The 16,660-nt window shown below is 37.1% G+C and overlaps 1 protein-coding gene and 1 pseudogene across 4 annotated transcripts in view; both read right to left on the reverse strand.

The window, feature by feature from the left end:
- unc-104 (kinesin family member unc-104) overlaps positions 1–16,660 on the reverse strand; it is a 942,286-nt gene that overhangs the window by 556,568 nt on the left and 369,058 nt on the right. For all 4 annotated transcript variants that reach the window (XM_090394094.1, XM_090394092.1, XM_090394093.1 and 1 more), the window contains exon 19: positions 13,201–13,285. In XM_090394094.1, the coding sequence (XP_090250220.1) occupies positions 13,201–13,285 (85 nt within the window). The remainder of the gene's footprint in view (positions 1–13,200; positions 13,286–16,660) is intronic.
- LOC150105362 (U6 spliceosomal RNA) lies at positions 93–193 on the reverse strand (annotated as a pseudogene).

Consider the following 16,660-nt stretch of genomic DNA (forward strand, 5'->3'; position numbering starts at 1 on the left):
CTTTCATCACAATGATATTCAAACTTATGCCTTTTCCAATTAAAGGGCACAATGTTTCATTGTTCTTCCAATTGTGCTATGGAGGCATTTAATAAAATGTGGAACACTTCACAATTTTCTGCTTCATCTTTGTGCAGTACTAACCTTCTCTGTATCATTCTATTTTTACTATATGCACTACAATGTTTTTAGCTGGCTTGCTTCAAGCCATGAAGCAAGCCACATAGCAATAAAGTGATTTTTAAGCATTTTAATTCAAACACCTGCTGTTCAAAAGTTTGCTACAGTGAACTACATTTATTTGAAGATAACACAGACTCATTTGTTTTTAAAATAGTATAATCAGGACAACAGTCATGCTAGTCTTCCAATGATAACATGGGGGGAAATGGTAATGGTCAGCAAGCTCTTTGCAGAGGATTGAAAAGTGTAATTAACTTTCTGTTTGGGAAGTATCTACACCGCATTCAAAGTTCATGATGATTGGTTTCTGATCTTCATTAGCTCATAATCTCAATCTGTATATCTATAGTTGTGGTACAAGAGAGATTAGTGAGAAGTAGGATAGATACAGAATTGGACTGAGAACAGCAATATTCTTTGAGGTTATCAGCATGGGTTTGTTAAGGGGAGATCATATTTTGCTAATTTACTTATGCACTATAATAAGGTGACAAATACCTTGGACAGGGAAATGCACATACAGTGTTGTACTTGGATTTTTCAAAATCCAAGTTTGGAGCTATAGCATACAATGAGAAGTCGAGAGGTAAGGAAATAGATGCTGCTTGGGAACTGACAAAGAAATACATAATAGCATCAATGTGTGAATGTATTCTGAAGGCCAAAATGCTGAATAAAATAGATTCAAAATGGATGAATGAGGGGTTTAAGCATGAAATCTGGAAAAAGAAGGTACTTTGGAGGAAGTACAAGATGAATGGTAATAATCGGTTATAGGGAGAGTATAAAGAACACGCCAGGAGAGTGACTCAGTTAGTAAGGAAAACAAACGTGCAGTATGAGAAGAAATTGGCAAATTAGCCAATGAAAAAACCCTAGAGTTTTTTTTTTACATATATATATAGCAAATAGAAGGAAGAATGATCATGATAAGATGATGTTAATGGATGAAAATGGCAGAATGGTAACTGCTGCAGAAGACACTGTTGAGGTATATAATGATCAATTTATAAGGGTGTTTCCATCCTCATCAGGTTGGAATCATGAGGAACTTAAGTGTAAAGGACATAGGAGACAATGGCTTAATTGTGAGTGAGCAGGAGGTATTTGAAGAAATAAATAACCCTTGATGTCAATAAGGTGATGGGATTTGATGACATATCACCAGGCATCTTAAGGGAATGTTCCAGGGAATTGACAGTAGCATTGGGATGCTTGTTTAATAAAAGTCACTTATTTATGTACTATAACAAGGTGACAAATGTCTTGGACATGCATATATATATACAGTGGTGAACTTAGATTTTGCAAAAGCTTTTGATAGTCTCCCAAATGACAAATTATTAAATAAATTGAAACAGATGGGACTGGATAACAGACTTATGAGTTTGATGAGAGATTGGCTGTCAGATAGGTATCATAAAGTTGTATATGGGGGGGGGGGGGGTATTCCGTAAGAGGAAGATCACTTGTGTGGTGTACTGCAAGAGTCAGTTTTGGGACCATTGTTGTTCAATTAGTATATTAATGATACTGGGATGGATTTAGCTAGTGATATGCAACTGTTTGCAGATGATGCAAAATTGAGGAGGAGCAATGCAGAGTCAAGCAGATGTTATGGCCTTGAAGGAGGACTTGAATAGATAGCATGATTGCCAGGTAAGTGGAACTGTCAGTTCAATGTTGCAAAGTGTAACGTTTTGAAATGTGGTAAGCAATGATGGGATGCAAAGTATATGCTTGGTGTGGAAACTTTAAAGGAGGTAGAGGAAATGAAAGATTTGGGAGTGGTGGACAATGACCTGAAATTCAGGGGCACACTGAATAATGGTAATGATGCAGAGGCACCTGATATGCAGAAATAAAGAGGTGATGATGCCATTGTATAAGGACTTGATCAGGCCTCATATAGATTATAGTGCACAGATGTGGTTGCCAGGTTTTCATGGTGATGAAGATATGTTCGACAGGGTTCAGAGAATTTCATATACTAACTTCTGATAGGAGAAGGCATATATTCCACTGAAATATTCATGATTCTCTTGCTGTCATATACTAACTTCTGATAACAGAAGGCATATATTCCACTGAAATATTCATGATTCTCTTGAATAAAATACTAAATACACTATAAAACACTAAAATCTACTCTATAATACTACAAAACACTAATTTTCTAAGGGAAAACACAATAAAAACAGACGAAAATCACCAACTTTACAGGAGCACTAAATTCGCTGATGAACCACTGTCAGGACACATTCTGATATCGCATAATTTAAGTATTGTTTAAATGCTTCCCATGCACTGTTGATATTCTTTCCATCCAGCAACCGATCCCATTCCACTGAACTCAGTATACTGCATTCAGTGGAATGGGAATATATGCCTTCTGCTAACTTCTGATAACAGAAGGCATATATTCCCATTCCACTGAATGCAGTATACTGAGGTCAGTGGAATGGGATCGGTTGCTGGATGGAAAGAATATCAACAGTGCATGGGAAGCATTTAAACAATACTTAAATTATGCGATATCAGAATGTGTCCTGACAGTGGTTCGTCAGCGAATTTAGTGCTCCTGTAAAGTTGGTGATTTTCGTCTGTTTTTATTGTGTTTTCCCTTAGAAAATTAGTGTTTTGTAGTATTATAGAGTAGATTTTAGTGTTTTATAGTGTATTTAGTATTTTATCATAGATTTTTATTAAGATATTTTAATATTTAATATATGTTTAAAATGGCGCCAAAAAAGGACAATAAAGGTAACAGGCAAGAACAAGGAGGTTAGCCCTGCCAACAAGGTTATTGTGCACATGGAGGAGGTTAACCAAAATGAATTAACTGCCAAAATAGCGAAGTTAAAGAAGATTATCAGAGGGACAACGCGGGAATTGCAAAAAGTTGAGCGATGTTTAAATGAGCATAGGGAGAAAAAGAAAAATGAAGAGGAAAATAAGAAACAACAAAGCAAGGAAACAGGTAAGTCAGGAAATAATGAAAATTAGGTAAGTGACGTTGTTAGTAAAAAGAAAGACGTTATTTGGTATGGAGACTCCATAATAAAACATACTATAGATGAGAGAGTTATAACATCGAATTTTCCTGGAGCAAACTCTCAAGTAATTCAAAAACAGAAAAGTAAACGAAATCGTAGTTGTAGTAGGTACGAACAATTTAACTGGCGATAAATTCAGTATGAGAGAGGACATGAAAGGGTTACTGGAAGAGGCGAGAGTGAAGAGTGAGAAAGTGAAAATCATTAGTATTTTACCTCGCTATGATAAAAATGAATTAAAAAGAAGGACTATGATGGCAAACAATTCGATGCATAGGCTATGTAGAAGGAATGGATGCGAGTTTTTGGATGTGTGGAGTGAGTTTGAGGGAAGATTGGATTTGTATAAGAGGGATGGCCTACACCTGAATGCATTTGGTATCAAGAGTCTGGAAATACTAATAACTGGTATGAGACCTACACAGAGTCAGGAAAACTAAATTATAAAGGGAAGAATTTGGAAGTTTACTTTTCACTTGGTTAGAATATAATAAATTTAGTTTAATCCTTTATCCAAGTGTAAGCAAACAAAGTTTGCACCTGAAAGTATCTTCAGGACTGGGGTAAGGTGGTACAACACCAGGGCAACTCGTTGCAAAGGTGGAGCAAGCTACCAACACTCCTATCTCAGTATCTCCTATAATGTAATGCAAAACACATCTCCTTGCAGATATGTCTAATGTTATGCATTAAGGGAAGGGCCACTACCCAGACTAGTTTCGACCTTTATTGAGGTCTCTTCAGTGGGAGCCAGGCCCAAGTGGAGATACCAGCCAGAAGCATTAACAAGGGGTCATCTCTACCTAAAGGAGTTGCCAAATGGTGTGCCACCTTTTTAATAAATTACTCTGGATTTAGAGAAAGATGTTGTAATAAATTTAGTTTAATCCTTTATCCAAATGTGAGCAAACAAAGTTTGCGCATGAAAGTATCTTCAGGACTGGGGTAAGGTGGTGCAACACCAGGACGACTCCTTGCAAAGGTGGAGCAAGCTACTAACACTCCTATCTCAGTATCTCCCATAATGCAAAACACATCTCCTTGCGGATATGTCTAATGTTATGCATTAAGGGAAGGGCCACTACCCAGACTAGTTTCCTTTATAATAAATTTAGTTTAATCCTTTATCCAAGTGTGAGCAAACAAAGTTTGTGCCTGAAAGTATCTTCAGGACTGGGGTAAGATGGTACAACACCAGGGCGACTCTTTCTCTAAATACTACATCTTTCTCTAAATCCAGAGTAATTTATTAAAAAGGTGGCACAGCATTTGGCAACTCCTATAGGTAGAGATGACCTTGCTAATGCTTCTGGCTGGTATCTCCACTTGGGCCTGGCTCCCACTGAAGAGACCTCAATAAAGGTCGAAACTAGTCTGGGTAGTGGCCCTTCCCTTAATGCATAACATTAGACATATCCGCAAGGAGATGTGTTTTGCATTATGGGAGATACTGAGATAGGAGTGTTAGTAGCTTGCTCCACCCTTGCAAGGAGAATCCCTGGTGTTGCACCACCTTACCCCAGTTCTGAAGATACTTTCAGGCGCAAACTTTGTTTGCTCACACTTGGATAAAGGATTAAACTAAATTTATTATAAAGGGAGGAATGGTGTGAATGTGAGTGTAAGAGCGACAATGGTATATAACTGTTTTAGTGAGGGGAATGGGCTTTGTCGTGTAAATGTTGACGAGTCGAGAACGATTTCGGGTTGCTGTTCGTCCAGTTCGGATTCATCATATGTGTGCAAAGATGTCTACATGTGTAAGGCATCGGTGAAGAATAGAGATATGCAAGTTGTCCAACTATGTCAGGCAGACTACAAACAAGAGTATACAAAAGAACATGCAGGTAGATTATTATGTCTGTACACGAATGCTAGGAGTATCAGAAACAAAGGAGTAGAGTTTGTTGCCTTAGTCAATATGCTGCGACCTCAGATTGTAGGAATTAGTGAGACCTGGCTATCAGAATCAGACCTACTAACTGGTATCAAGTATCATGAGAACAGTATTTTTAGGAAGGATAGAGTGAATAGGAGAGGAGGGGGCATGCTACTCATGATATTGGATGACTTAAATCCAATAGACATTCTATTGGACCTATGAATGTAGTAATACTACTAACAATATTTCATGTGGCAGTGAGTTTGAAGCCATCTGGTGTGAGGTGGAATCTAACAAGACAAATTACATAGTGAAGTATTGTTACAGACCTGGTGGATCGGTTGCTGGTGATGAAGAAATGCATCACCAAATAGAAAACATGAGCGCGAAAAGAGTAATCATAATGGGAGACTTTATTATTATTATTCGTGACACCTCCGTGGAGTCCAAAGATTCATCGCGGGAGGACACCTGCTGTACAGCTCTCCATCTCCACTACTACACAGAACCTCTACTACCAATCACCTACATCAACGCCATCTACTGCCCACAACCACTACAGCTAGTATTTTTTTGTCTGTAAATGGTGTGTGTTCTGAAGGGCCGATTTGTCTGTATGCAGGATGAAAAACCCGAGTTTCCAGGAGAAAAAACCCTGCTACACTCCTTTAATTATCCAAATATTGATTGGGTAGCTGTAGAATCTCATGAGAAGAATGAAAATGCATTTATTGAGCTGTTGCAGGATAACTTCAAGCAGCATGTGACAGAAGGAACTTGAGGTCAAAAAGTGTTAGATTTGATTATAGTGTCAGAGGGCATTTCAGTTAAAGACGTAACTATTCAGCCTCCAGTTGGTGACAGTGATCATGTGGTACTCACCTGGGAAGTGACTAAGTTCATGAATGTTCCATTCAGAAAAGGTTACATGCTGAACTACAAAAGCAGGAAATTATGACCAACTGAGGAGTATACAGAGTTCAGTGGAATGGGATCAGTTGCTGGATGGAAAGAATATTGACAGTGCATGGGAAGCATTTAAACAATACTTAAATGATGCGATATCAGAATGTGTCCCGAGAGTTTGAAGAATAAATACAGTAGGAGTCAAATGGATGTGTAATCTTATTAAGCAAGAGATTTGTAAGAAAAGGACAATGTGGAAGGAATACTGTTTGCATAAGGATGACGTCCGTTATGAATGTTATAAGCAGCAGGATGGGATAGTCACAACAGTTGTACGGAAAGCAAAGTCTGATTAAGAAAAGAAACTGGCTCTGCATGCTAAAAACAACCTACAAGAATTCTATCGATATGCTGCAAGTAAAAGAAAGAATGAATACGAAAGAATAACTCTTCTAAATCCAGATGGCATAAGGGTTACAGATGCAGAAGATGTTGTTCAGTTAATGAGTGTCCATTTTGTTAAAGGCTATCAACCTGTGGAATGCAACATTGAGCTCACTGTTACCCCTTCACTAGATGAAGAAACGTAGGTGTGTGTGAGGTTGAGATATTAGAGCTGTTGCACAAACTGAATAAAAATTCAGCAATAGGGACTGATGAAATATCAGCATGTGTGCTAAAAGAGTGTTCAGCTGAATTGGCCATTCCTTTGACCATGATGTTTAATATGCGTCACAGAACAGGGAAGATTCTGTAGGAATGTATGGTAATTCCGTTGCACAAGGGTGGTGCAAAGACCGATGTATCCAACTATCGACCAATTAGTATCTCAGTAGTGGTGGTGAAGATTTTGGAAAAATTGGTTAGGGCCCGCATTCAGAAATGGGTTCATAGTGAATCTCTACTTTGTAATGAGCAACATGGGTTTACTAAGGGAAGGTCATGTTTTAGCAACTTGCTCACATTCTATAACAATGTTACCATTGAACTAGACAAGAGGAATGGATACACCATGATACTTTTGGATTTTGCTAAGGCTTTGACAGAATACAGCATGGAAGACTGCTGCATAAATTGGAGAAAATGGGTTTGGGTTATACAATATTAGCATGGGTAAGAGGATGGCTGACTGATAGATATCAAAATGTGGTATACGGGAGATCTGAGCATGCAAGGTTTAAGGTAACAAGTGGTGTACCACAAAGATCAGTGCTTGGTCCACTGTTATTCAATGGTCAAAAAGAATTAAAATAGAATTTAATACTTCCTATATTTCTTCCTAGTCACTAGGACATCTACGGGGATTACAAAGACAATTAATGTAACATGCACACAAAAACTTACAATACTAAGCCCAACCACGTTGGTGACAATAAAGTCCTATCTAGGTGGAGCGCCCTCTAAGGGCAGTAGTAGGTGGCCTGGAATGTAAGGTGGGACCTCTGGTGATGACTGTTTCCCAAATCTTCGGAGGTTTAATGCAACTGTATTTGTTAAGATTTGGTTGGTTTCTGAGAGCTGCTGCTTCTAAGAAAAGTCTCTCTTTCTAGAATGTGCTGTGGTGGAGCATGGTGGTTTTCTTCCATGATACTCTGTGGGTGGTGTCCAAAACATGGTCAGCCAAGCCTGAATGGCCATAGTTGTGTTTAACGATGTACGACTTGTGTTCCTCCAGGCGGATGGATGCTGATCTGCCTGTCTGTCCAAAATACGCAAGCATACAGGAACAGGGTACTTTGTAAACTCCAGGCAGAGAGAGAGAGAGGAGGGAGCTGATCTTTCGTAGAACGGATAAGGGTAGCCAGTTTGCGGTAGGGCTTATATGCTGTGTGTAGGCTATACTTTTTTTAGTATCTTGGCTATTTTTTCCGAAGTGCCACGGATGTAGGGTATGGTGATGGCATTTTTAAATTCTTGTTGACGAGAGGGACGGGGAATGGGGGAGGAATTGATTATTTTTTTGATGCTGTGTTCGCTGTAGCCATTGGAGAGGAAAGTTCTGTGTATGTGGTTAAGCTTAATAGTGAGGGCAGTTCCACTGGAACAAAGATTGTGGGCTCTCTTGGTAAGGGTTTTAATGATGCCATATTGTTGTGAGGGGTGGTGGTGGGAGAGTTTGTGAATGTATCTGCCTGTGTGTGTGGGTTTTCTGTATACAGTGAAGGCAAGTGTATCATTAGGCAGGCGCGTGACTAAGGTGTCAAGGAAGGGTAAACAATTGTTCTTTTCCTTTTCCATAGTAAACTGGATTCTTGGATGTAGGGAACACATCATCTACATATCTTAGCCAGATAGAAGGTTTGAGTGGGGCTGAGTCTATGGCTCGTTTTTCGAAATCTTCCATATAGAAATTGGCAAGGGGGGGGGAGAGGGGGGAGCCCATAGCGGTTCCCTTTATCTGCTTGTAGATTTTGTTATTCCAAGCGAAATACCCAGAGTTGATGGCGAAGGAAAAGAGATCTAAGATGTCAAAGGGAAAAACGTTTTCTAAGAGAGATAAAGTGTCAGTTAAGGGAATATTGGTAAACAAGGAGGAGATATCAAAGCTTACTAATATGTCTGTATTATTCAAGGTTAAATTTTCTGTGAGGGCTTTAAAGTGGGTCGAGTTTTTTAAATAGGATGCGGAATTTCCGGTGAGGGGGGACAGAGAGTTGGCCAGCTGTTTAGACAGTCTGTAACAAGGTGCATTGGTGGCATCTACTATAGGCCTGAGTGGGGAATTAGGTTTGTGGATTTTTGGTAAACCGTATATTCGGGGGGGGGAGCGGAAAGGTTTAAGTTTTTTCGTGACATCAGGGGGCCAGGAGGTTACTTTTTTAAGTAAGATTTTGAATTTCTTAACTTGCGTTTTTGTGGGGTCGTGTTCTAGCGGGATGTAGGTAGCGCGATCGCGAAGGATAATGTTCATTTTACGATTGTATTCGCTGGTATTAAGGACAACTGTGGCATTACCTTTATTCGCTCTGGTGATGACGATACATTTTTCTTTGCATAGTTTCTGGAGAGCCATGCGTTGGGAATAAGATAAGTTACATAATAATCAATTGATTACAAAATAATCAATTTCTCCCCCATTCGCTGTCCCTCTCGTCAACAAGAATTTAAAAATGCCATCACCATACCCTACATCCGCGACATACAGTTATTTGCTGATGATGCAAAGATAGGTAGGGTAATCAGGAATGCTGCTGATATGCAGTCTTTGCAGAATAATTTGAATAGGCTGGAATTGTGGGCATGGGAAAATGGGTATCAGTTCAATGTCAGTAAATGTAAAGTCATACCAAATATTCTTCTGCATGATTAGATATCCAATATCATATTATACTGATGGGATTAGGCTACAAGAAACTGATGAGGCTAGGGATCTTGGAGTGTTAATAGATAGGAAGTTGAAGTTTACGGGCCATGTGGCCAAGATTGCAAATACAACTCAAAAGATAATTGCAATGCTGAAACGAATGTTTACATGTAAAGATAAGGATGTTATTTTGCCTCTTTACAATGCCTTGATAAGACCTCACTTGAACTATTGTGCGCAGGTCTGGTCTCATGGTTTCTGTTGTGATTCTGAAATATTGGAGAGAGTACAAAGGAGAGTGTTAAAAATGATATCAGGATTGTGGAATACTGATTATGAAGACAGATTGAGAATTTGTAGACTGCAGACACTAGCAAACAGGAAAAAGAGGAGGGTGATATGATTGAGACTTACAAACTTCTGAAAGGATCATACAGGATTTCAATTGATGGAATTTTTCAATTTATGGAGGGTGGGGAAAGGACGAGAGGACATCCTTGGAAGCTGAGAATGCAGGCCTCCAAGAAGGGTGTGAGGGCTAGATTTTTCTCTCAGAGTGTGGTGCGTGATTGGAATGGATTGTCATTGGATGTTGTGAGTGGAAGCAGTGTGAATGAATTCAAGAATAAGTATGATAGCTGGTGTGTGCAGTAAGTGGTCTCCCTCAATGAGTCTCTGATTCCCTGAAGTCTCTCTTAATAATAATAATAATATTCATTATTAAAATGTCATGAGGGAGAATGAAAATTGACAAATGCCACAGTAAAAAAGTATAACTGAGTTACTTAAATAAATGAGCCAATAGGCTTCACTTCGGCAATGTAACATTATTTAAATGAATGGGATATTAAATCCCACATTATTTCAAAGCAGAATAAGAAACTCAAAGATCGAAATCAAAGAGTTTCGTGCCGAATACAGAAAACTATAAAAATTTCAGCATAAGCTAAAGCACATAGTCAAATATTAGGGCAACTTGTTGCAAAGTTGGGTAAAGTTCTGATCACTATTCTTAGTATTACCCATAATGTAAAACACATCTCCTAGCAGATGTATGATGTTATACATTATGATGATATATTTTGATTTATATTAAACTAAAGTTTTACTCTAACACGGTAGTTGTATCCATAATTTTCGTAATGTATACAATACATTACGAATGATGAATAGGATCCAAACATTGAAGAGTACCCCCCTCACCCTACAGAACAGCAGACCTGGGAACAATAATCAAGCTTTTCAGTAAGCACAATGGAAAAAAAAAACAAAAAAACTTTCATTCCTTTTATAACTAAAATGAAGTGCAAATTAACATGTTGACTGCCATTAGCATAATGTGTAAACTTGAACTTGGTGCCAATAGGTTGTTTGAAGAATATTTTCTCTTCAAAAACATATAATTGCTGTTACATTTTTCCACTTTGCACAATAAAGGTGAAGTAAGGAAAATAAATCTTCATCCCATTCTACAGAAGATAGAGTGTGAAATCCTCTTTAGCACTTTTCTCTCTGTTGATGAATATGGACAAGAAATGTAAGCTTCTATTAAAAAATGAATTCTCAGAGCTTTGCTTCTGTTGCTACTGGGAGAGACTGCCCCATCCTTAAATCTAGAATAAGAGCATGTTTCTGGCAAAAACGATCTTATCTCTTTTCCATGGAAAGATATAATTAATTGCCTTTCAGGTTAAAAAAAACTGCAAAGTCATTAACACATAGAGTAGCACCTACTGTGAGAGGAAACTGTTAAGTGACTGAATTTACTTTGACAACAAAAAGTGTCACCTTAAGACAAAGCCTTGAGGAACATGCTCTTGGCAAAATGGTTGTAATGTGACACTTTTAATAAATTCAAGAATTAGATTGTAGAATATGTCTGTAGGAACAAAAATAAGTTTACAAAAGTTGAGGATTCCTCAATATATGAAAAAATATTTTAAGGGTTCTGCCATACTAAAAAGTCTGAGAATCACTGCTTTAAGGTATATATTACGAGATGATGATAGCAAACAAGTAACATCAAAGCTGATCAAAATCTGAATTTCTGAATTAGTTTTGAAAGTTTCTTGTTTGTTTTTTTAAATAAAGAAATAAAGGAAGGATAGCTACCTCTGAGTTATTAACTTATAAGTGAGTCTTGTCCATACCATCAAATACAGCATGAAGAAATATTGGATTTTTGAATTTTTGGGATTCTTGTATTATCTGAGGATTATTATTATTAGTAGTATTATTATGTGACACCTCCAGGGAGTCCAAAGACTCATCAAGGGAGAGTGTGCCAACAGTATCAAACGACTGATCCCCTTCCAACTAAACAAAGTGTTTATTTGTAACTTCTTTGGGATAAGAAGTAACTTTTTTTTGTGGGTGTCATTTATAAACCTTTTTCTTTTTGTGTGTTAATACAACCACTACTGATTTTTTGGGCAAATACAGTCAACTAACTATAACAACTTGTAAGAAACCACAAGAATATGTTGTCTAGTGAATTTTCTTCATAAAAGCGATGTCTATATGGGATGTCACAGTTGGGATTTTCAGTAGTTTGTTAAATGAATGAGTTTGTTATAACAGTGTTTACTATAATAAGTGTGAACTGTAGAAGATATAACAGATTACACCTTTTTTTTTATTTTGTCTGATTCCATTATATCTGTTATATTACCTTATATATTTCGGGCATATCTTTATATTGTATAGATTTTTAGTGAGCATTTTTCTTTATATTGTAAACATTTTTAATAGCTAGTATTTCTTTGTGTTATATCAACTTCAGGAAACTGAACCTGAATAAGAATACTGTCCACATCCAAAAAAACACTGTTGCAAACTGTGGAATGACAGTTAATTATAATAATTAAGTAACTAAAGAATGAAACAATTTAATAATATCTACAAAGTACAAGTATTCCAGCTGGTTTATCTATTGGGCAGGAAAAAAATTCCTGCTATCTCCACATGAGACTGGTTAACATAGCTTAAGATGAAGGCCCTTATAAAAAGTCGTGTCTCGATTAGCTGAAAGGACCTGGATCCAAATCTTAAAAGAAAATGTGTGACAATTTCCTTGTTAAATGCACTAATTGTGGGAGATGGACTACAGATCCCATGTTCAATGTTCACTATAATTTTCAATTTATGCAGATGTTTAGGCAGAAAGTGAGGGTCGTCACTACATGTAAAGGCGTGTAGTGACAACCCTCACTGAGGATGCTGATAGTCATACTGCTGATAAAGAATTCTGTACTATCTAATCCTGCTGAAAGCTTTTGAATTTATCAATATGATAGAGTTTGACATTCTCATCCTTCCCCCCCCCCCACAACTTCTGAGGTATTATAATGAACACACATAATAGTGAACAGACTATAAACCAAATTAATAGAACTTATCTGAAGAAGAGGATGACTGAAATATAGTTTCTTAGAGGACATGTTTAAATCAATTGGAAGAGATTATAAACTACTAAACAGGAACACCAGAAACAGGATGACCTGGAAGAGGGAACTCTCCATAGCGACAGGGATTGTCCCTTATCACAATGACAATCCATCCTCCAATCGAACAACTTTAACCTTTGACATCCCCAAGGTGCGTATGTCTATGCTTGCCACTTTGACATGTATGGTCGCATTGTTTTATCAAAATTTTGAAATACTATAAATCTAAGAACATTTTAGTATCATCAGCATCTTGGCATCACTTTTGTTTTAAGCTGCTTTCTTCTCTTATCCTTTGTTTTTACTTGGTCTGGAATATTACTAGTTTGAAATTAAAACTGTATGATAAATGTTTGTTATTACCAGTTAGCATTAAACACACACACACATATTTGTGCATCTATGGAAGAATAAATTATTTACTTCTTTTCCATTTCCAGCTTCAAATCGATGCCTTGTTTTTCTAGTAGCTCTAGTTGTGCAAAACTCCAATCAACAGGATCTGCACCTAAAAGAGATAAAACTAATGAATTAAATATAAGCAATAATTAAAAGACTCAGTTTCATTACATTACTAACGTTTGTATAAAATTCCAGTTAGGGTTTATTGTATTTTGTAATGGTGAATATTACATATTACATTAGCCAGGCAGTATCAGCCCGGGGGGGGGGGGGACTTTTAGCCTCAAGCACCACATGTCGCCACTGGGCACGGTCTTCTGACTGTCCGCCACGTTCTGGTCTCCAGCCCGACAGGTCTTCCTTCTCCTGATCCGCCCGCCCATCTCTTTCTCGGTCTCCCTGGCGGCCTCCGAGATCGGGGTCAGGCCTCCCACGCTCGTCTCACAGTCCTTTCTGGGCCCATATGGTACAGGTGCCCCAGCCACTGAACATGCCGGGCTCGCAGCTCCATCAAGACGTCTGCCGAGTTGTATAAAGCGTGTATGGCAGCATTGGACCGCCTCCTCCAGACTCCGTCTGCCATGACCCCTCCATAGATACGTCATAACATCTTGTTCTCGAATACTCTCAGGTGATCGGCTTGTCTTGCCGTGAGAGTCCACGCTTCAGCACCATAGAGGAGAACAGGCCTGATCAAAGTCTTGTATAGTCCCACCTTTGTAAATCAGGTGGCGCTGTGATGTGTGGCTGGTGGTTGATTTAGCTGTATAAAGTTGTTTACGCATTTTAGTGAAATTGACATAATGAATATATCTCACTGAAATGAACATCTTCAGAAATCATTAACAATGCAGAGTACAAATTTTTGTTAAAAAATACTTGAAAAGTGTAATCCACTCAAGTATTTTTTAACAAAAATTTGTACTCTGCATTGTAAATTCTTTATAATTAAGAACAATAAATTATGCTTTATTTATTACCTCTGTTTTACTATTTACTAATAAAAGAGGTTCATTATAGATACTATAATGAACTTCTCTGATACTACAGGAAAACCTCACTTAATGCGAATAATTAATCCATGAATTAATGCATACTAAGCGAAATCACGTTAAGCAAATACAATAAACAATAGGAATGATTATAATTCATCCATCAGTTTGTGTAAATTTGAAAAAAAAAAAATTATAAGCTATATTTGATGATAAAATCATCAAAGTTAATAAAAATCAGTTGCTTACATTTTTATTTAATGTCTAAATATTTGATTGAGCTACTTTTTTACAAAAAAAAAAAAATGTTTGAAAGTGCTAGACTTTATCATCTTGTCATGCAAGCGATAGCTGGCAATCGCTTTATCGAGATTTCAGGAAGCTTCATTCCACATCCGAATCAGCATCAAATGAAATTTCCCCGGCATGCTCAATGTGATTGAAAACTAGCTCAAGTTCTTTTGCAGTTAGCTTCTTCTTAGTTATAACGTTCTCTTCTTGTTCGCACTCCTTATCTTCTCCTTCATATGCACGCTATTCTTCTAGCTGAAGGAGATCATTGTCATTTAACTGTTTTGAATGGGAATCAAACAAGTTTTTCAACTTTTCCTATAACATAATTACTTTTCTTCTGTTTTTATTAATGCCACTTTCTTTGTCATTCTTTCTCTTTTCCATATCGGGGGTTGAATATAATAAAGCCTTATAGGTATCTAAATTAAAGAAAAATGAAGGAAAAGTGATTGAGCAAGAGAACAGAGTTTGCATGTGTGCTTGCCATGATAACTATGAGTCAACTGCCGAGTGTCACTGGCCACCACTTGCAGTACTGCCACTGGCCACCACTTGCAGTACTGCCACTGCCCACTACGTTGACAAATTCCGCTGTTCGCAGCAGATTGGTGACAAAAAATTTTGCATAATGTAAAAAAAATTATGTTAACTGATTAATCACTCACTTAAAGCGGGAAATAGTATTATTTCACTCAATCGCACTAACTGATTATTGCACATATCATATTCGCGTTAAGAGAAGTTTTCCTGTATTTTGGCTTGTTAAGTCTGGAATAAATTTAAAAATTGTAATTAAACAGCTAAGGGAAAAACTTAGAAAAGGAAATAAAAAGAGAAGGGAAAAGCCCTCAATTGTGAAAATTCTTTAACTTTCTCTGGCCTCTTCTGCAGAGAGTAGGTAGTCAATTTTCTCCCCTCCCCAATTTACATGGTTTATGATGCGATCTGAACTATATTAGAAATACTGTAATCTATTTATATAAACAAAGAGTAAAGCAAACTAAGTCATATAAGCATAAATTCCACTGAAGCTGCAAATTATGTTTGTAATTTGTTTTGGTCTTGAAACCAGTAGGTGGAACAGGAGAAAAAATAAATAAATAAACAATAAAAAAAAAGTTAATAAAATGCAATGATATCTTGAAATTCCTTAGAGGTACCATTTCTTAACAAGGAAAAATTACTTATCCCACTGTAATAGACATTAAGAGAAAATCTAAGAAATCCCACAATTATGTGAATTTAGTTAAAAGGTGGTATAGCTTTCCAATACACTATTCCTCACCTACAACTAATAACTCTATAGAAATCCTGAATATGTCCAACCCTAGGATATTATTTGAAAAAATCTAGATGCAATCCAGTGGAGAGCACTCTGCCCTCCACTGGATTGCCCTCCACTAGATTTATAAGTATATAAATGGGACTCTCTTGCAGCTGATTATTAGTGTCCCCAATATCAAATTATTGTCATAGGAAAGTCTCATTTTACAAAGGGGGATGGGTTCCAAGCTTAATGTTTGTAAAGGGAATTGCTCATAAATTGAAGTAAATTATAACGTATATAAAATTTCCTTCAGTACAAATGACTTTGCCATCAACTTCATTTATTTCATTAAACAAGGACTTTGCCTTGTCCATTATTATAGCTTGAGTTAAAGGAATGTTGTTTTGTTTAATATCATCAATCAACAGCAATAATAATTTTTCTATTTTTTTCCTCAAACTTCACTCCTTGAATATGAAGTTCTTGATGCTTTCATGCTAACAATTCTTGCACGTGAATGCTTTATTTTATCTGCACTAGTTGCTTGTTGAACAGTAGAAGGCATTAACTGAAATGCTTTAAACACATTAGAGTGATGCTTACCTGATTCAATGTGTTGAATCACTTTCATTATTTGTCATTTCCACTGATACCTATACAAGAAAATTGGCCATTTCCTTATCCCATTGCACCCATCACCTCATTAGCATCATTATCAAATTCCTGATGTCTAAGTGAGTGTACAGGATACTATGATACTATATGTCTAATCTTTAAAAGTACCTGTGGCATGACTATAAACAACAAATTACATGATAACCACAGTAATTAACTTTAATGAGAAAGTACAGATATTTCATACTGAAAATAACAGTACATCATCAGTAGACAGAAACAAGCAAATCAAAGAAATGGGAAATATCAGCAT

This window comes from Typopeltis vanoorti, chromosome 6 (genome assembly GCF_054136105.1).
Source record: "Typopeltis vanoorti isolate ZY-2024b chromosome 6, IOZ_Tvanoo_1.0, whole genome shotgun sequence".
NCBI classification, from domain to species: Eukaryota; Metazoa; Arthropoda; class Arachnida; order Uropygi; family Thelyphonidae; genus Typopeltis; species Typopeltis vanoorti.